The 22,047-nt window shown below is 39.6% G+C and overlaps 1 protein-coding gene across 1 annotated transcript; it reads right to left on the bottom strand.

The window, feature by feature from the left end:
- Positions 1-701: 701 nt before the first annotated feature.
- Positions 702-22,036, bottom strand: GGH (gamma-glutamyl hydrolase). The gene is made up of 9 exons (XM_072804503.1): positions 21,874-22,036; positions 18,615-18,729; positions 14,526-14,576; positions 10,993-11,077; positions 8,558-8,696; positions 6,246-6,352; positions 6,074-6,164; positions 3,109-3,246; positions 702-1,168 (listed from the first exon to the last, which is right to left on the bottom strand). Exons 1-9 carry the CDS (start codon positions 21,980-21,982, stop codon positions 1,047-1,049), a joined length of 957 nt encoding a protein of 318 aa, XP_072660604.1. The 5' UTR covers positions 21,983-22,036; the 3' UTR covers positions 702-1,046.
- Positions 22,037-22,047: the final 11 nt, after the last annotated feature.

Below are 22,047 nucleotides of genomic sequence, written 5' to 3'. Positions count from 1 at the left end.
AGGGTGCGTGGGATGATGAGGGATGGGAGTGGGAAGACAGATTGAGAAATGTATTAAAGTGTATGCAAATAAATGTACAGCAGCTTTCAAATGATTTTCCATGGAAAGAAGTTTACTCCCCAATGGTCACAAGTATTTATGGAGGGCTTACTGTGTTAGACACCGTGAGAGATAAAAAGTTCAAGACATGCTTTGCTTTCAGGTATGCAGTTTAACTATGGAGCTGAAAAGGCAGAAAAGGAAATATAGGTATATGCGCACACTCTTACACACTCTTATGTACACATTCACACCCTCATACTCATACTCTCATATACACATACTCAAACACCCTCATTCTCACACTTACAATCACATACACACCTTTACGCACTCACGTAAACATTCTCACTTGTATGCTCTCACACATACACACCTTCTCTCATGTACACATCCTCACACTTACATGCTCTCACATACACCTCACACATATTCAAATTCTCACACTTACACCCTCATGTACACGTACTCATACATACACACCCTCACACTCATGTACATATACACACCTTCACATATACAAATTTTCTCACACTCTTACTCACATACACATACTCACATACTTTCTCTCTCTCTCACACACACACACACACACACACACACACACACACACAACCCCAATACTCCTAAGACTCAAAGAAAGACTCACAGTGAACTAGAGGTAGGATATAAAAAGGGTCTTTGGTAAGGATGGGGTTGATGGGTAGGGGGAGGTGTTTATTTCCACAATCAATAAGAAAAAAAATATTTGTTATTTTCAATCCTTTTGTTTTGTTCTAATCTTCAGATAAAAGCTTTTCCATGAAATACACTGGGATTATTTATCTCACTGATTATCAAAGGCGATATAAATTGTCAAATACACTGAATGAAGAATCAGAGCTAGTAATATCATAGAAAAGGGATCTTTTCTGTGTGGCTTTCCATTATTGCCATGAGTAGCAAGTTATTGCAACAGTTTAATCACGGAATGATTCAAAATTTCTCTGTTAACACATTGCAGGCTGTCAATCAAATATATAACTTTGCTGAAATGAAGAAATATTTCCCGTATAAACTGGACGGAACTGATAAATCAGTGCTTCATTCTCTTCAACGGCAGATTCGAAATGATGACTGTTTTTCCGAGCTGCAAGAAAAAGACAGCTAAATTTTAAAAAGATCGGATAAAATTTTCAAAAGGCTACCTTCTAACATTTCTTCCTATAATCAGCAGTATCAAGCAGGAAAATACCACCAAAAAAAATACCATCAGAAAAAGAGAAATGTCTTCTAAGATTTCTCCCAGATAAAGTAGCACCTAACTTATTTATTGCCTCTGCTGAAAGAGCATCTGCATCGGCCCTGCACCAGATCCAGTGTGGGGCTCACTCTCCCACTGATCTAAACACTCGCAAAGGGCCTACTATGTACAAGATTTGATGCAGAACCCGGAGATGGAAATAGAAATGAGGCAAAGACCTAGCACTCAAGAACCCTAGCCTAGGGACGCTTGGGTGGCTGAGCAGTTGCCTTTGGCCCAAGGTGTGATCCTGGAGTCCTGGGATCAAGTCCCACATCAGGCTTTCTGCAAGGAGCCTGCTCCTCCCTCTGTCTCTGCCTGTGTCTCCCTCTTGAATAAAAAAAAAAAAAAAAAAAAAAAAGAACCTTGCCTAGTAGCCACACAGAATAATACACTGTGTTGTTCTCATCGTCTGTGTTCATGGAGATGCTCCCAGAGTCAAGGGAATGGAGAAACTGGCAAAGCTGAGGCAGACAGAGAAGTGGGAGATAAGACAGAAATGTAACAGACGAGGAGGCACAAGTCAGCTGACGTCAGAGTGTGAAGCAGTGAAGGCTCAGACTTTATCCTCAAGTGGAAATAAATACAGGCTTTGTGGCAGTTTTAGAAGAAGAATGTTGGGAAATAGAGATAAAGAGAATAGCCCTGCCATGTGATAGTACTGCAACCAACTCCACCTATTTGCTGTTCTCACTTATCCCCATACACGTGACACAAAAATGTTACTTGGGATTAATACTGCACATGGGAAGATTTTGTTTTCAGTTTGGGGTTTTGGTCATGAAATTACCCATTCAACTGAATGTAATTCTTAACCAGAGTAAACTCATGAGGAAGCACTTTACTAATGTGTGAGCAAGGAGGGTTGACAAAAGCTTAAGGCAAGCTTGGGGAGAGGGGGCAAACCCAGCCGGCCGAAGTTCATGCCTCACCAGAGTGATGATGCCCTGTCCCTTGCAATTGTGTTTGTATCACTCAACTAAAACTTAAGCATCTAGGGACACCTAGGTGGCTTAGTCGGTTGAGTGGCCAACTCTTGATCAGCTCATATCATGGTCTTGGGGTCCTGGAATAGAGCCCCACATTGGGTTCCATGTTCAGTGGAGAGCTTGCCTGAGGACTCCCTCTCTCTTGGCTTCTCCCCTCACCTGCATGCACTCACTCTCTCACGAATGAATAAGTTAAAAACAAACAAACAAACAAACAAAAGGGGTACCTGGGTGGTTCAGTCAGTTGAGCGTCTTTGGCTCAGGTCATGATCTCAAGGTCCTGGGATTGAGCCCACACTGAGCTCCCTGCTTAGCGGGGAGCCTGCTTCTCCCTTCCCCACCCCACTCATGCTTTCTCTCTGTCTCTCTCTCTAATAAATCTCTAATAAATAAATGAAATCTAGGAAGAAAGAATGAAACAAAGAGAAGAAAGAGAAAGAGAGAGAGAGAGAGAAAGAGAGAGAGAAAGAGAGAGAGAGAGAGAGAAAGAAAGAAAGAAAGAAAGAAAGAAAGAAAGAAAGAAAGAAAGAAAGAAAGAAAAGAACTCAGCAATCTATGCTATTGTTTAAGAATTTAGCGTACTTCAGAGCATACAATACCGTTAACTGAAATAACTGTCCTGGTTTTATTTGAATGCTTAATATCTGAATTTCAGGGCTTTCACATAATTTATTTTTTTGTTAAAGTTAAACCTACAGAACATCTATAGAGCAAAAAGAGTATACAAAGTTCAGATCAGGACAATTTCCTCCAAAACTACATATACTAGACTAATAAAATTATATACCCACATATTACCTTCAGCAACAAAGAACTCAGCTAAGTAGAATGCAGCCTTCACAGCATTAGGTGCATGGGAAATGCCTTTTAATTGACCCCACTCATAAGGTGCTTTCTCTGGATGCCACTGGACACCATATACTGGATACTTGTACCCTGCATGAAGAACACAAATGAGTAAGTATTAAGAATGGTCTAAGGGGAACCTGGTTGGCTCAGTTGGTTAAGCGTCTGACTCTTGATTTCGGCTCTGGTGGTCATGATCTCAGAGTTGTGGGACCAAGCCCCATATCCCTGCTCAGTGCAGAGTCTGCTTGTCCTTCTGCTTTAGCTCCTTCAGCACATTGCATGTGCTCTCTCCCTCTCTCAAATAAAATAAATGAAAAAAAAAAAAAAAAAAAAAAGAATGATCTAAAATGTAATTTACAATAAAGTTATGTTTTATAGCCTATGTAAAACATTATTTTATAACTCACAATGTCAAAGTAAAATTGTGCTTATTCTCCCAGAGATAAAACTTGTCCCATGTGATTAGTGACCCAAGTTTCTTCCACCAAGGGTCTGTTTCCCTCCGTTAATGATGTATTCATAGGAGAACAAACTATGCCATGCATTTTTGGGGTCCTTTTATGCCAGCCAACTTGCCTCAGCCTAAACTATGTCCCTTTGTGGGATGGTTCCTAAAGTCATGACTGGTGTTTCAGAGGCTGCCTGGGAGGTGGCTCTGTGGACAGTTAGGAGGCTACTGAGGAATTGGCAGGTTAGGAAAGTAGTTACTATAGGACAAGGCTAAGCTGGATCGATGGGAGGTAACATTTTCATGCATCTGGGGAGCAGAAAAGTGGCACAAATTTTTTAGATGCAGAAAAGGAGGGCAGTAAGTCAAAGACAACATCCAAGTTTCTCACTTAGGCCGATGTGGCAAATGGCAGTGCTACTGCTGGACCAAAACACAGAGGCGGGAAACAGACTTAAAGAGAAGATGATCAGCTCACTTCTGGCTGGGCTGACCAACCTTCCCCAGAATTCCCCAGATATTGTTTGTAAACCCTCCGACCTTTGGCCTCCCCCAAGAGCAAGCCAGTAATAAGGCCAATCTTCGGGTAACATGAACCACGCCCACCTTCTTCCAGTTTACTCCCCTCCAGCACCCTGGCCTCTCGGGTAGCACTGACCGGCCTCCCTGACTCAAAGATGTCTATTGTTTCTGTAAGCTCTCATTCATGGTACTTGATTTTTTGGCTAGGAACTGCTCATTTTTCCTTAAAGCCTCATAATGTGGAACTCCCTTAAAGTCTGGGATAAATGAAGTTTTCTCCAGAGAGAATTATTAATATTCACTTTTTCCATGCATGTTGGGACACTACCAGACTGAGACAACTCTAAACAAAAATTTCGACTTGAGATTTATTGAACTTCCCAGTTTAATGCAGGCCACATGTGACCAGCCTGTCATTATGAATGCTCAAGGCTTATTTACTACCACCCCATCTCCCTTAAGGGTCAAAGTACAAGATGGCAATTCTCACAGTTACGCAGGCAGGATTTGTTGGGGGTACTGCTACATGGGATACTTTGACTGCGGGGGGGGTTCATCTTACGTCCTCCTGATTCAATAATAATAATGCTGGTTTAAATACTCCACTTAGTAATATAATACCATATAACCTAGTAATTCCACTGCTGAGTATTTACACGAAGAAAACGGAAACACTAATTTAAAAAGATGTATGCACCCCTATGCTTACTGCATCATTTGCAAGAGCCAAGATATGGAAGCAACCTAAGTGTCCAGCAATAGATGAATGTATATAAAGAAGATGTGGCATATACATAAAATGGAATATTACTCTGTCATAAAAAAGAATGAAATCCTGCCATTTGGGACATCATGGGTGGAGCAACAGGGTATTACACTAAGTATAACAAGTGACAGAAAGACAAATACTATATGACCTTGCTTATATGTAGAACCTAAAAAACAAGACAAACAAAAAATAGAAACAGACTCACAAATACAAAAACAAACTGGTGGTTGCCAGAGGGAAAGGGCATGAGGAGATGGGCAAAATAAGGGAAGGGTATTAAAAGTTACAACTCCCAGCTATAAAATAAATAAGTTACAGGGGTGAAAAGTACAGCACAGGGAATACGTCAATAATACTGTAATAACTCTACGGTGATAGAAAAGTACACTTATTGTGGTGAGCACTGCATAATAATGGAATTGTTGGATCACTATGTTGTACACCAAAAACTCCTATTAACATTGTTTGTCAACTACACTTTATTAAAGAAAAAACTACTCCACTTAACTACCAGAGGTTTTGGTCTGAGTATCCTGTCACTTCATCAATGTTCAGGTATCCCTCTGCTTTCCAAAACTCCACATTATGCCACTTCCCTGTTATGAAAGACTTACACTAGTATAGTCACAGCTTTATTTCACAAAAGTGAAAATCCTCTTCAGATTTCTCTGTTAGAGGAAACAGGTACTCGTGCAGGTGTTTCATAAAACCAAAGTGGCTTAACTTGAACTCTTGGAAAGTGGAGAGATACTCTGTTTTGTGCCATTGTGGCTTAGGAGTTTCATAGAAAGGCTCTACTTTTGGATAGTGGGGTAAACTTGTGTTTAGGAAGATGTTTTTCTGAACATGAGTCATATTTTTTGTTGTTTTTGGGAGGAGAATCCATCACAGTACTCATTCTACAACACTGCTAGAAACAGAAATCATTTTCTTCATTTATTTCTTTATCTAATCCCCCCTTACTCTTTACTTTCCTTCTCCATCACTCCATCTATCAGATGACCCAGGTAAATCACAACTGATTTGGAACATAGACAAAAACACACCTCCTATCCCCCAAAATGCCTTAGCTTCTATCCCCACACCCCAGAGTAACATGATTTTATTCGTAAGCATCAAATCAAAATTAATATAAATATAAGTGAAATAAAGTGTCCATGTGCCATGATAGATACCTTCCATTGTTGAAATAAACTCAGTCTTGCCATCTGTATTTGTAGTTAATACATTGAAAAACTCCTTTAAGTTTTCATTCTTTGTAAAATTCTAGAGTATAAAAATAAAACAAAATAATTACTTCTGTAGTTAATCTACCTGCATTAATTTCATTGTTAATTAATGTAATACCGTCACAGAGAGGCTCCACTTGTGGAAGTTTGCAGTCAGAGGTTCCACTGATAATGACTTCAACAAGTCAGGAGGAAAATTCTGGAACATTCTGCTCTGCGATGCATCTGAAATAATTTAAGCACAAGATAAATAATTTAAACACCGAAAAAATAAAATCCACTGAACTCACTGATGTATGGCCAAAAAGGGCCATAATTAAGACATAAGATAACCAAATGAAAGCAAAACATATCATTTCCACACATGTATTCATATATTCATGAGTCTAACATATAAATTCAAATAAGTTCCATATTAAGTACTTCTAGAATTTTAACATGAATAACTAAAATCCTTCTGGCAGATTAATTATCAGGCTAGCCATAGAAGAAACAGAAAATTTTAACTTGTGTTTTCTTGAAAACAGGTACAATTTACCGCACGAATATACTATATACTTTTGTTTTCTCAGGAAATGATCCAGAATGTTCAACATATTTTCAAAGGTATCTGGAATTTAAAAAGTTTTAAAATACCAACAATGTAGGAAAGAACATTAAACAGGCCAAGAGATTCCTACTCAGTATATAGATCAAAAAGAGCAATTTACCTCAACACCAGCTTTCCCTAAATGAAGCCTCTCATGCAGCATGCTGATGGCTTCCATGAGAATCCTACACCTCAGATAAAAATCTGACGTAAGGTACTTGGGTGAATTTTATTTCTTTTTTTATACCCACTGGTATTTCACCACATATATCCAAAATAGTCTGACCTAATACATGTACTTCGCACAGAGGTCTTGCAATAATTAAGAAAGATAATGTGAGAAAGAACTTTGAAAAGTATATAAAGCATTCTGTAGGTTCTATGTATAACAACTACTGCTTTCCATCCAAAATCCTCATGAGAATAGAAATAGCTGACAGCACTCAACTCTGAGGATTCAGAGATAGGTAACCTACAAGAATCATTACCTAGTTACACAGAGGGATATAACAGAATTTTCCTGGTCTTTGCCCTGAGTTCCTGACAGGGAGCTTCTAAAACTCTCAGAATTTCCTAAGCAACAGGAGTGTCTTCGTCATGCTAATGAGGTGACTTCGGTGGGCCCCTAGATCGCTGATCCTCAGAGAAATCAACCACAGGATTAGAATAGGTTAGGACTTTGAGCCAGCCTGATTTCCAGGGATGGAAAGGGGAATAAAGATTGAGTTGAGTCACCCAGCAGATGATTAAATCTAGCTTGCCTTTGCAATGAAACCCCAGTAACAAATTCTAGACAATAAAGCTCATGGGAGTTTTCCAGTTGGTGAACATATTGACGTGCCAGCAGAGTGGTGTGCTCTGACTCAACAGGGAGAGGACGTGGAAGCTCTGCATTCCCTGTGGGACCTCATCCTATGTGTATCCTTCACAATAAAATTGTTAGTGCAAACACAGCACTTTTCTGAGTTCTGTGAGTCATTCTGGTGAATTACAAAATCTCAGGAAGGGTCATGGGAATCCTTAAAATTGTGGCCAGTCGGTCAGAAGTGTGGGTGGCCTGGGGATGTGACCTGTGGATGGTATCTGAATTAAGGGCAGTCTAACTGGTGAGATAATCTATAACTATGGAGCCTGCGTTAACTCCAGGTGATTACACCAGAATCGAATTGCAGCACACCATAGCTAGGGTTAGAACAGAGTGCACAGTCAAGAGAAAAATGCTGTACTGTAATCATGGCTAACATTTATGAATTGTATTTAAAGCACTTAGCACATTAGCTGAAAAGGAGTATCTTATTTAATCTTCACAAACAATTCTAAAAGGAAAAGCCTTTAAAACCAGGAAATTAAAGTCAAGAGAGGTTAAACTTTTCTCCAACGCAAAAGGGACAAAGCTAGGACTAAAGCTCTGGTCCAATATTAGAGGTCTTAATCATGCATGGTCCTGATATCCCTATAGGCAATGAATGGTCAAAACTCAAAACTCCTAAGCCGTCGTCACAGCTCAGAACAAAAGTGATCATTCATATCGGCAGCTTGTGCAAATAATTTAAAAATTAGTAAACATTAGGAGTATTTCTGACTTGAATATTTGCTCCTTACTAATCCAGCCCAAGTAATATTTTTAAAATGGTCGAAAAGAGGGGTACCTGGGTGGCTCAGTGGTTGAGGGGCTGCCTTTGGCTCAGGTTGTGATCCCGGGATCCTGGGATTGAGTCAGCATCAGGCTCCCGAAAAGGAGCCTGCTTCTCCCTCTGCCTATGTCTCTGCCTCTTTCTCTGTGTCTCTCATGAATAAATAAAATCTTTTTTTTAAAAAATGGTTGAAAAGAGAATTCTCACCTTTAGTGAAGTTCAGTGGCATTGTAATTCCATCAGTATGTGTAAGAGTTAATAAGCACTGTCCACTAATCAGGTATGAAAGCTCTTCGAATCCAAGGCAAGTGCCCCACACAGGAAAATAGTCTCCATCATCAAAACTCTTTGCAGAGTAAAAGAGAAAAGGTTATTCAAACTTTTTAAAACAAAAATTATACATTTGATTTGTCATTTCAAGGCAGGCACCTGAATCATGCATGGGTTTCTAAAGAATTTTCCAGGATCCATTAAGTAGGCTAGCACTTAACCTTTCCTCAGATCAAGCTCCTGTATAATAATTCAGTTTTAGTCAATCAAATTCTCCAAATCTCAGCTGTGCTGGGAAAGAAACTGCCAGGCAACTACCAAGCAATACAAGTGACAATTAGGAACTGCAAATATTAAAGATAATGCTAGAGAGATGTCTATTTATACATCTTCTACAAATCTTGTTGCTCTGGATGATGGCCCGGTTTGAACACACTCTGAAGTTCTTCCTTCATTATCTCAGGATTTATAGGAAAGCTGGATTATTAGCTGGATTTCTAGTAATAGCTGGATCATACCACCTTCAGCTAATCAAATTTAAATCAGAGGAAATCCATGATCTGGAAAGAAAGGAACAGTCAGGAAAGAAACGGCTGTGGCTAAATAAGTTTGAGGCTGCTGAGCTTTTTTTGTTTTGTTTTGTTTTTTGGTATCTTCAAGTAGGTAATTACATTTCAAAAAGGAGACTTTTGGGTCTTAGGGGTTCGGTGGCTCCTTTTTGTCTTTTTTTTTTTTTTTTAATTTTTATTTATTTATGATAGTCACAGAGAGAGAAAGAGAGAGAGGCAGAGACATAGGCAGAGGGAGAAGCAGGCTCCATGCACCGGGAGCCTGATGTGGGATTCGATCCTGGGTCTCCAGGATCGCGCCCTGGGCCAAAGGCAGGCGCCAAACCGCTGCGCCACCCAGGGATCCCCTTTTTGTCTTTTTTTAATTGAGCAAGCTAGTTACACGAGTTCTTCTATGCAAAAGGCAAAATGACTATTTTATAATATTCAAATATATATTTCCAATGCATTTCAAATCATTCACATTATAAAATTTCCACTTTGCTCACTTTTTCAAAAAATAATATCCATTAAGCATGTACTAAGTACATGGTACCGTATAATATGAAATGAGGAACACCTCAAAGGGTGTTAGGACCATGAAATCTGCTGAGACATGAATAACTAGCGTCAAGATATTCTGTCTTCTGAAATAGAGGCTCCTGAAGATCATGGACCCTGTCATATAATTGAGCAGGAGCTAAATAAATGTTTGAATTATTCTACAACAAAATGCTCTGTTAAGAGGGAAGCAGGATGCCATTCCTGGTGGAGTTGGGAAAGAAATCTGGGCAGAAGGGAAGGAGGACCTTTTCCTGGAAAGATGGACAAGTTGTGAATTAGGGATGGAATGGAAAGAAACAGACTAAACCAGTTTAAAAGTAGGAGGACAGAGAATACATGCTAGAAATACCAAACCAGCTTCAATTATGTGCATAAGGAAAAGCTAGGAAAGTGGGCCGGGGACACACACTCTATGTCTTGATCCCAAGACTATGAAAGGCTACAGATTATTTAGCCTAGAATTAAAAGTTTCTAAACAAGTATCTCATAGGCTAAAAGCAGTTCTTCAGGGAAATATTTAAGGGCAGGGGCAGATACGAGGGCAATCAAGATTATAGTTCAGGAGAGAAACAGTAAGGATCTGAGGTAAAGTGCAGAGGCAGGCTCAATGTGAGACATTGCAAAAGGATTCAAGAGGCTCTGCCGGCTATCTGAATGTGGAGTCCAGAGTAACTGTGAGGACAAGTCAAATAGGATAGAAGAAGTCAGGACGAAGAGCGGTTTCAAGAGGAGATGAGAACTAGTAACATATGAACAATGCCTGGTACACACACAAAAAAAACAGCTTAGCATGAGGACCTGTTTCATATCAATGCGCACTAGTGCAGACGGCCAGTCTGCCAGGCCCTGGTTCCCTCGGAAGCCCAGAATTAAATGGAAAACACAGGAAACAGGTGAGTGCCACCAAGGGCTGCTAAACAGCAGGAAGCTCAAAAGTTAAAGGGGGATGAAGCTGGGGTCATTGTGAGGGAAGTATTACCACGTTGTTTACGAAAGAACTGTCCTAAACATGAGAGACACCTAACTCCGGGAAATGAACAAGTGGTAGTGGAAAGGGAAGTAAGCGAGGGGTTGGAGTGACTGGGTGATGGGCACTAAGTGGGGCACTTGGTGGGATGAACACTGGGTATTATGCTAAATGTTGGCAAACTGAACTCCAATAAAAAAAAAAAATTTTTTTTTAAAAAAGAAAGAAAGAAAGAACTGTCCTCATGCAAAATTAACAAAACCCACCCGGAATAGTATGCAACTGATATTTACCTGTTTGGCAAAGTTGTAAAATGTTTTGGCCGCGAGAGCATAACCTGACTTCTTGAGGTCAACACTTCCTCCAGGGAAAAGGATCCTGAAACAACATCAAATAGGGTGCATTTCAAACCTATGCCCCACAGAAAATAAACACTCTATTTTATTTTAAAACAACGTTTTCCTTATCAGCAGCAATATCACTAAAGAAAGAAAATTATGACAAAAATATATAAAGTATTTACATTCCTACACATTTGTAAAATACCATAGTTAACAATACTTTTGTGCATATTCTTCCAAAACTTCTTCAATAAACAAGTTTATTTTTGAGACGGAGGGTGGATAAATGAAGAATAAGTAAGTGGGGAAGAGGAGGAGAGTGTACAAAGCTAGAAATAAAGTCGAGATAAAATTCTAGGTACAGCTAGGTTTAAATTATGGAATCAATGATGCCAAAATCAATTACAGGCCCACAATCATGAGTCAGTCTTGGCTCGTAGAGAATTATTTTTAATCATAAAGAACAAAATGGTCCTAAGAATATATGTAGGCTAGAATTAAACATTCATGAGAATTTAATTTTTGTTATCACCCTGAAATTTCTTCTAAAATACGCATACTATTAAAAAATTTTGAAACAACAAAATTAAAAATCCAGAAAAATTCTGGGAAAAAAGAGGGGAAGTCATGTTTGATTTTATTTTATTCTACCCATAAAGGAGAGATACAGAAAAATATTTACTATTTTTTATATCTTTTTTTAAGGTTTTATTTATTTATTCACGAGAGACACAGAGAGAGAGGGGCAGAAACATAGGCAGAGGAGATGCAAGCTCCATGCAGGAAGCCCCATGTGGGACTCGATCCTGGGACTCTGGGATCACACCCTGAACCAAAGGCCGGCGCTCAACCGCTGAGACACCTAGGCATCCCTATATCAACTTTTTATATTAAATTTTAAAATACAGGAGATCCCTGGGTGGCTCAGCGGTTGAGCGCCTGCCTTTGGCCCAGGGCGCGATCCTGGAGTCCCGGGATCGAGTCCCGCGTCGGGCTCAAAGCATGGAGCCTGCTTCTCTCTCTGCCTGTGTCTCTGCTTCTCTCTCTCTCTCTCTCTCTCTCTCTCTGTGTCTATCATGAATAAATAAATAAAATCTTTAAAAAAATTTAAAAAAATAAAATTTAAAATATATAACAAGTCTTCAAATAACTAGAGTTATTCAAAAAAGATTACAAAACTGGATTAAATGTGTTAAAATTCTAAAAATACTTAAATATGAATTTGAGATATATGACAGTTCACATTTTTTAAGAAAGAGAGATAGAACACATGTGACGGGGGGTGGGGAGAGGGCAGAGGGAGAGAGAGAAAGAGAATCCCAAGCAGGCTCCACGCTTGGTGCAGAGCCTGACATACGGCTCGATCTCGTGACCCTGAGATCACGACCAGAGCTAAACCCGAGTTGGATGCTTAACCTACTAAGCCACCCAGGCACCCCAAAGTTTCACTTAGAGACTATTGCTCATTCAACAAATACATTCTACCTCTTGGTATTAGCTTGGAGAGAAAAGGATGAGGAATTTTTCATAGTCTAGTAGAAAACTTACAAACTATAAGGTAGAACATCTACCATGAAACTATGCAGAAAACCCTACAATTAAAAGTGGCTTAAAGAAGGCTCATTAGCAGGTGTCCCTTTTCATTTACTCCATTTCTAAAAAGCTGCCTCTGCTCAAACTTGGTGTGTTTAATGCCAAAGTCCTTTCATAAAGTAAAATTTTAGGTCTGTCTCTTTCAGATTGGGAAACCCCTTTAAAAGCAAGTCTCTGCCTTTGCATCTGTGTTCCTTCACAGAGCAGTATGGGGTTCACTGTGTAACACGGGCTCAATAAAGGTGATTCTGAAGTTTCAGGAGAGTACAGCTCATTTTCTGGTATATATTTCTTGTATATTTTTGAAGTTCTATCATATATTCTGACCTGGACTTACTTATCTCTTCTATGCCAAAGTACACCGCACATAATGGGTACTGTAAATGTTTTACTCATAGCTTCAAAAAAAAAAATAGTAATAAACATAGCTTTTAAAAGTCAGGGTGGCAGGGAAAGAAGCTCTTTTTATAAAAGCTTTATCATAAAATAGACTTCTTCTACTCAACTCCCAATCAAAAACAACCACCTTTAGGGGCACCTGGGCGGCTGAGTCGGTTGAGCACTGGACTCTTTGATTTTGGCTCAAGGTTGTAGGATCTAGTCCCATTTGGGCTCCTTGCTTGGTGAGGAAGAGTCTGTTTCTCCCTCTTGCTCCCCCTCTCCTTCCCAGACTGGTGTGTGTTCTCTCTCTCTCTCTCTCTCTCATAAATAAATAAATAAATAAATAAATAAATAAATAAATAAATAAATAAATAAAATGAATGAATGAATGAATAAATAAATAAATATCTTTAAAAACTACCAGCTTTAAAATCTGTGTGTTCACCTGATAGATTATGCTATGCTTAATCTCCTCACCCCACCTTAAAAAAAAAAAAAGAGCAAATGAGAGTATCCTATACAAACCATTATGTGCCTTAATTTTTTACATAACAGTATCACACTGTCCACATAACAAGTGATCCAAACCAGAATCTACTGATACCCTCACTTTTTTTAATCTGTCCATAATACTCTTTTATATGCATGTAGTTAATCTCTTTTTACCCAATTCCCAACTGACTGACTACTGGGTGGCTTCCAAACTGGAGATATTTCAGACAATTCTACTATGAGTGTTGGGTCTAAGTTTTCACATAACAAGAAGAATATATTTATAAAATAAAATTCCTTCTGACAGATTTCCTGGGTCAAAAGGTATGTGCATTTTTAATTTCATTTCAATTTCAGTAGATATTGCAAACCTATCCTACAAAAAACTATATAACTTACAGACTCATAGAGTATGAGAATACTTGTTACCTCACAGCCTCACCAAAGAGTATTAACAAATTGTCTTCTTTGCCAACTTGATAGTTAAAAATAGTTTTTAATAGCTATAATTATCTAACCTTTAATTATGAGTAATGTTGAACATTTTTCATGTGATTAAAAGTTTTATTGTTAAGCTAACCAATCATATCTTTTGTGGTGAAGCCAGAGAACAGAAAGCTTTTTTCCAAATTCTATTCAAATTATCCTCTGAAAGATAATCGATTATTATCCTCAGACTAGGACTTCTAAATCTCCTAAATAAGCAGTATGCCATGGCATTCAAAGTGGCTTCAAAATATTTAAGAGAGTAAGCATTTACGCATTAAAAAAACAAAGATTATGTCATATGTTTAAATAAACTAAATGGATCCACTATGCAACATTTATTTCTTAAACTGCCTTCTCTCTGCAGGACTTTTCCAATTTCTCAACAAAGCAATTCCTATAAAAGAACTTGGAAAACTAACATTACACTACTATATGATAGTTACACAGTAACATGTATATTAGTAAGTACCTTTTTGCAAAAGCAGATTGCATCTACCTCATACCCTGTAACAAACCAATTGCCAACTTACCCATTAATAGATTGGAAAAGCTTTTTATACTCTTCATTTGTAAGATCAGGCCTGAAAACAATAAAAACAGTTACAAAAGATCCATTTCCAAAACCAAAGGAAAAATGTAAGGCTGTAGGTGAAGTCCCCACATTAATTTTAAAAAGACAAATAAAAAATAATTGTTAAATACCAGATAATTTTTCTCTCCCTTCCTAGAGGAATTTTTTCAAACTACATGAAAATCGCATACTGTAATTATATCCTTGTTTTGCTAATCAGACAAATAAACATGTTTTTATGTGGTCTCATATAATTTAATATTGTGAAGTTCGTGTTAATATGTAAAACATTAAAGACCATGAGATTTGGGCACCAGTAATTTCTCTGCTAGGTGAAAACCATCAAAAACATGTAAGGATGTTCAGTAGTTTTATATAAAGACTAAGTAAACAGATTTATTAATGTGCCTACCTTAACTATAAGCAGTTTGGGCAGATAAAAACAATACATATAAATGTCAAGTCTGCTATATTCCATCCCCACCACCAACTGCAAAGATTTTGAATACACAACTGTGTATTCAAAAGTCATGAGTTCAGATCTAGGGACAGGCTGCATGCACATCACTGTACACCAGATAATTATTCTGAAGCTAAGTTGCCCAGGTAATTATGCTGAAGCTCCTTTCATCAAACACCACTTAAGGGCTCCTAACATCACTAAGTTATTGATGATTTTAGACCCTTCTCCAGAAAAAAGTGATGGGACTGATACGTGAAAATTTAGTTAAGTCACAGTAAAATGGGTTTGCTCTTCCAACAGTTCAAGAAAATGCAAGAACGAGAAAAGAGAGTATCCTGGTTATGAAATTCCTGTGAGAACTTTCCTACATTAAGCAGTCTTCTGGTTCTATAAGAAAATAACAAGGTATGATACCCTCTCAATCAGCCATAAAAGAAGTAGGCTTATGATCAATGTCAACCAAAGTCCATTCCTGCTCCAGGGACCGTTTTGGAGGGGGGGCGGGGGGCGGAGGGCATTACAACACCTCTTCCATTTTTAAATACACTTATGATGCCCAGAACTTGGGCTGTGCTTCGTCGTGCTGGGTTTTCCTGTAGGTACAAATGAGCTTTGCAAGTCCAAGCTATTTAGGGGTGCCTGGGTGGCTCGGTTGGTTAAGCATCTGACTGTTATTTCAGCTCAGATCATGATCTCAGGGTTGTGAGATTGAGCCCGTGTGTCAAGCTTCATGCTCAGCAAGGGAGTCTATTGGAAATTCTCCCTCTCCCTGTGCTCACTCTCTCACTCTCTCAAATGCTCTTTAAAAAAAAAAGTTCATAATAATCCTCCTCCCAAGAGAGAGCTATAAAGCAGTGGGTGATATTGCAGTGGTGCTTAGCAATATTTTAGACAGAGGATTAATGGACAAATAGCCCTGACTTGGGAAGTGACACGGAGATTCAAATCTGAGTCCACATTCCCAGTATTCGGCCAACCCAACCTCCCCACACTGTGTCAATAAAAAGGGAACCAAACTGTCAGGACCCAGAATCTTCCCCATGAATATTTAAACCAGGACATACAATCACCACCAGAATGGATTTAGATCACTCAGCTACATTCCAGGGACTTCTACCAGCTAGCCGGGTGGCCTGGTTTCAATCATTTCATTAATTCTAAATAAATGGCTCCCCTATTGTCCATGACAGAACCTTTGGACCCTGCTAATCACCCTTAAGGGGCTTAATTGTTGAGGGGAGGTGGGGAAGAAGTGTCCCGAACTCCAGTGCCTCAGAGTCTGGGCAGGAAAGACAGGCCAGGTCACATTCTTTGAATACAAATGTTATTTGCAGTCAGACTTTCTAGAAACCAAAGACCTTCTCAATAGGGCATGAAAAAGTTTATTCTCTCTTTATCTAAAAGAAAACAGCTTGAGCCTGTTAAAGAAGGCAGATGACAGTTTCAGCAGCAAGAAAAGGAGTAACAGGCATTGTTGCTAATGGTGGGCGCTTACTTCATTTTAAAGTCAGCCCTGAAGACTGTCTTAAAAAAAAAAAAAAAGAAGGCTGGAAAATCAGACTTTTCTGAAGTCTTCTGATTTGTAAATGTTTAAAACTGTTTTACATTTTTTTTCTGTTTTACATTTTTAAACCAAAAGCAACCCATGGGCTGTCACAGGCTACCTCTCAGAAGGATGCTCCGTGGGTTCCACTAGCCCCTCAGTGAGGATTTATGATAACCTCAGGGCAACAGGGACCCAAGAAGACAGGAGACCAAAGACAAATTTCTTTAAGTATTCCAGAATTTTGCCTAGGTCTCCCATCCTCCTCCTTTTCCCTTCTAAATCACAGAAGTTGGCTCCCAGCATCCAAAACTCAGAAATAAATTCAACATTATTGTATGGCCACTTCATTCTCATTCTATATTAGGTCATCCTTTATAGGTTACTCTGGGAATTTAGCTGCCACGCACTACATAGTTTTTGTAGGATAATATGATTCTAATTCTGAGCAATATACCTTAAGATGAACTTTGGGAACCCAAGCTGGAAATTAACCTCCATCCTGACAGTCATGTTTTCAGTGACTGTCATAAATGCCAGCATTCTGCTGCTAAGTCATCAGGTTTCAAAACTTGCTCAGTTTCAAAACTTCCCCAGTTTCAAAACTTCCGAGTTTCAAAACTTGTCCAGTTTCAAAACTCCTCATTCTCAACTATTCCTCCCTATGTCCTTTCATTCTATTAGTCATTCAATCTTGCTGATATTTTTAGAGAATATTTACCCATCGATCCTACAAGTAGGTCAAGCCTCATCACTTCACACTTAGCCTCCCTCAACAGTTTCTGAACTGGTCTACCTGCCTGTGTCTCTCCTACCTTGAATCCAGATTATCGGCACGAATGTCCTAAAAGAACACTTGCAGAAAAAAGCTCCCATGATCAAAACTTTGAAACACTGTTCTGAAGCCTTAAAACCTCCTCAGTTCTAAAACTCTGGTGTTATCTGGGTTCCAAATAAGGTTTCATTTGAAAAATTAGATTTGCTATGAAAAAAAATGAAAGACGAATGTCAAAAGCGAATGGGGTAGAGATAATTAAACGTAAAAGATCGGGATCCCTGGGTGGCGCAGCGGTTTGGCGCCTGCCTTTGGTCCAGGGCGCGATCCTGGAGATCCGGGATCGAATCCCACGTCGGGCTCCCAGTGCATGGAGCCTGCTTCTCCCTCTGCCTATGTCTCTGCCTCTCTCTCTCTCTCTCTGTGACTATCATAAAATAAATAAATAAATAAATAAATAAATAAACGTAAAAGATTAAACAAGAGGACGATCCGTATGAGGCTAAACATAAAACCATTTTGTGGTACAATTCTCTCAGTTGTAATGTTTGCATTTTGATTATTAGTGTTTTATTTGAACAGTACCTTTCTTTGTTATAGCTTTTTAATGTGGAATTAATCACATAAACAGGTTGCCCAAAGCAAGCAGTTTGTTTTGTGTGTGAAATCACTTACAGTGGATTAGACAAGGAGAGCTGGAAGATTCTAAAACATGAGATAAGTAAGTCATTTAATCTTACTATGCCATTATATCACAAAAAGTAATGTAGCTCCTTTAAGATTGCAATTCTTGTTATTTATATTGAAGCAACACCACTGTGCTAGTTATTTATAAACTTTTAAAGAAGAGTGTGAAGGTTTTTTTAAAGTTATCTTCTAAAACTGTGTTTTATTCCATAAGTGTTCCCTAATTCCATAGTGTTTCCTAATATTATGGAATAAAGCTGGTTAAGTTGTCAATTCTTTTACTCCATTATTTTCCAAATGTCTGATGAATACCACCTTTTCTGGGGTATTGGAAACTATCATTTCATTCTTTACCTAACACGCTTGACAGACCTCTAATAGCATTGTAAATACAGACAGCTTCTTACTTGAAACAATTTAATGACTCTAAGCATTAGGTGCATGACAAAAATTAGGAGCAATGTTACCACATTTAAATGATACAATCATAGCAAAGAAAACATTAATTTTTGAGATAAAAAATAATTTAAGATAAAACAGGAGTTTTTATTTATACAGTGTAAAAAATATCAGCTCATACCTTATTGGTACAACTCTTGCACCTGCAGACTCCAGATATTTTACATAGGATGCAGCAATATAGTATTTTCCCAGGCTTTTCAGTTCCTTATTACGGCATTTTTGCATTAATACTCCTAAATTACAAAGAAAGAAAGAAATTTAGTTTCAAACAATTTCCCTTTTTTCTTACTTAGAAACTGAGACACATCACAGTAAAAATATCAGTACTTTGCTTGTTTAATTCACAGAATTAAATACAAAGCTTCTTCTGTAAATACATCCATAGACTTTGGTAAAAGAGCAGCAGGGACTAATCTGAGTTTTAAGTAGCCTCCTCTCTCTCGCCTCACGAAGGAGACCAAATAAGCTCCAGTGCAGGTTTACAGTAGCACCAGCCTCCTTCACACAGGCTGGATCAGTCACATCTTTAAGTCTAGAAGGAGGCCTCTCCCGTCCCACACTCAAAGACACACTGCTTCATTGATAATAAAGCAAAAGAGTGGAAATATCTTCTGTCCACATCCCTCCAACATCAGCAATACTACATTAATCTAAGCAATCAACATCTTGCCTCCTCTGCAGACTATTACAATAGCTTCTTAAAAGGTCTCTCTGCATCCTTTCTTAAACAATCCTCCACAATTCCAGTTCTCCACATGGAAAGAAATCTGAATATATTGCCATTCATTCATTCACTCATTTCTTCATTCAGTATTTTACTGACTCATAATATATGCCAGGCACTGAACTAGGTGCTGGAGACACATGAGTGAACAAAAGAAAAATCCCTCCCTTGTGGGCTTTAATCCCAGTGTGTGGGAGGGAGAGAAGAGAGGACAAATAATTAACAAGATAAAAAGTTAAAACAGAAAGTCTGATGGCTGGTGGCAAATGCTAAGGGAAAAACATAAAAAGTAAGTAGAGTAAGAAGGTGTGTGTTGGAGAAGGGGAGGAGTTGGTCCCATCTATCGGGGGAAGAAAGTCTCCTTAAATACAACAGGCAGGCAAATCCTCTCTGAGAAAGTAGAACATGACATTTGAGCCAGGACTTCAGAGGGATGAGGGAGTAAACTATGTGCAAGCATCTGGAAGAAGAGGGTTTCAGGGTGTGGGAACAGCAAGTGCAAAGCCCTGAGTCAGGCATGTGCCTTTCACATCTCAAGGAGTCCATATGACTAGAGCTCTGTGTGAGCAAGGGGAGAAAACAATTGGAAATGAGATCAGAGACAACAAATCAACAGGAGGTACCTCTTTGTTTAAGTAAGTACTTCAATGGGTTCCTAAACTTTTATAAACCCTACAAGACCCTATGCGCTCGGCCCCACCTACCTCTTATCACTGAAATCTCAGCCCCAGCACAGTACTTCATCTAATATACATCAAAACATGTCTATCTGGGAATCCCTGGGTGGCTCAGCAGTTTAGTGTCTGCCTTAGGCCCAGGGCGTGATTCTGGAGACCCAGGAGCAAGTCCCACATCGGGCTCCCTGAATGCAGCCTGCTTCTCCCTCTGCCTGTGTCTCTGCCTCTCTTTCTCTTTCTCTCTCTCTCTCTCTCTCATCTGTCTCTCATGAATAAATAAATAAAATCTTTAAAAAAAAAAAAAAGTCTATCCGGAGAATACACCAGTGCCCTTATCATTTACTGCTTCAGCATTTGGAACACCTTCATTGCCTCTAGAGGCCACCTAATAGGAAGAGCTGTCTAAATCAATCACTTCTCTATTTCCAGCTTGTCACAAAAGTTGTCATTTGTTAAGCATTGGTTAACACTTGCCAGATGCCACAATTTGTTACGACTGTTTTTCTTGCTATGGATAAGACTGTCTTTGCGGAGGAAAATGAAATGTGGTAAGGAAAGAATTAGGGAGAGCCACAGAAAATGGAGAATGGAGTGGTACAAGGCAGGCAAGGTGAGGTGCTACAAAAAAGGTCTGGGACCTCTGAACATAAGTACCAGGAAGGAGAAAAGTATATTAGAATGTAAGTTCCACCAACTTCTCCCCCTCCCTGCCCCTACACCCACATACTCACTTTTCCCATCCAGAAGGCAAAAACTCAGGCTGTTAAGTCCCTCAAAATGTGGCCCAAATTCTACCCATACTTTAAGGCCACCTCACAACTTTTATGGTTTCCTTGTCTTTGACTCCTCTGCACTTCTTAATTTAATGCCTTGCACATAGTAGGTGCTTAGTTAACTATTTTGTCTTAACTGATGGGACTGAAAAAACATTCCCCTTTTCTGTATTTGACCCTGGACTACCACTGCTTCTAGGAAAGGGAAAGAATCCCTCCTTTTTTTTCCCCCCCTCTTTCCCTCCTCTCGGTACTCACAATTCTCAAAGCACTACACAGAATTCTATTTTGAGTTAATTCTCTTTGGGGAATCTAGCCACCATTTTAAATAGCTATGAAATAAGGCATTCCGTTCCAAATGTTGATACAGAACGCACTTGAAAATTGGGCACTACCAATATATAGGAAAAAATATATATATTCGTTTACTTTCTATTTCGTTACAGAATATGATGTTCCTCTTCTAGGAAGGTTAAAGACTTTCAATAGCATCATACTACCTCTAAAGTATGGCCAATCTTAATTGTCTGACATAAACTGCTTTTGGCAAATTTTAATTCTAGGCTGGGCAGCCTTCCCCTTCCCCGCATCGAATGTCTGTTCTGGCGATGCAAACTGATTTTACTCTTTAAAACACGAATGCGCTAAAAATAAGATAATAAATAAAATAAAATAAATAAATAAAATTATAAAATATAAAATAAAACACGAATGCGTTGGAAATGAAAAAAATGCATGCTTCACTTCCACACCAGGGAGAACTGACATTGGGATTAGAGCAGCCACTGCTGCCCTCCTGTGCTGAAGACGACAAGAACCCAACGTATACCGTAAAATCTGGATTCTCTGGCCAATCCATGTTTACGTGTATAATGCATTGCACCTTAAAGCAGGCCCTCGCTCCTTGCAACTGCAACCCACACATGTACAGAGCTGGGTGAGTCCGTAGCAAGTCCCAGCCATGTGCAAAGGCTTCTTCCCAGCGCTCCCTCCTCCCTCCCAGCTCGAAGAGCCAAGCGGACTCGAGGAAACCGCCCGGCGCTCGCGGCGCTCCGGCACGGTCGGGAGGGCGCCTCGGCTCGGCTCTTCCTCGTGCTACGAACGAGGGCACGGCTCGTACCCCCGACTCGGTGTTTCCAGGGCGGGGCGCGCCGGGGACCGACACCCGCCCGCAGGCCCGCGGCTCCCGCCCGGCCTTCTTACCGATGATGGGCTTGCTGGACGAGGAGGCGCGAGGAGAGCACGAGCCGGGGCCCGCCGCCGCCCACAGGAGCAGGCCCAGCACACAGAGCAGGCGCCCGAGGCTCGCCATCGCGCCGCCGCCTCCCGCCGCCTTTCAAAGGCACGGCTGGGGGCCTACGCGGCCGGCGGCTGCGG

This window comes from Canis lupus, chromosome 28 (genome assembly GCF_048164855.1).
Source record: "Canis lupus baileyi chromosome 28, mCanLup2.hap1, whole genome shotgun sequence".
NCBI lineage: Eukaryota > Metazoa > Chordata > Mammalia > Carnivora > Canidae > Canis > Canis lupus.
This window is presented reverse-complemented; position numbering and strand designations above follow the sequence as displayed.

Bases quoted from the DNA above. Each gene is read 5' to 3' on its own strand.
- GGH (XM_072804503.1), bottom strand. From the start codon at position 21,982: ATGGCGAGCCTCGGGCGCCTGCTCTGTGTGCTGGGCCTGCTCCTGTGG. The intron at 8,697-10,992 runs GTAAATATCAGT...TACTCTGCAAAG, and splicing joins TTTACAACTTTGCCAAACAG to AGTTTTGATGATGGAGACTA. The intron at 6,353-8,557 runs GTGAGAATTCTC...AAATTATTTCAG, and splicing joins GCCACTGAACTTCACTAAAG to ATGCATCGCAGAGCAGAATG.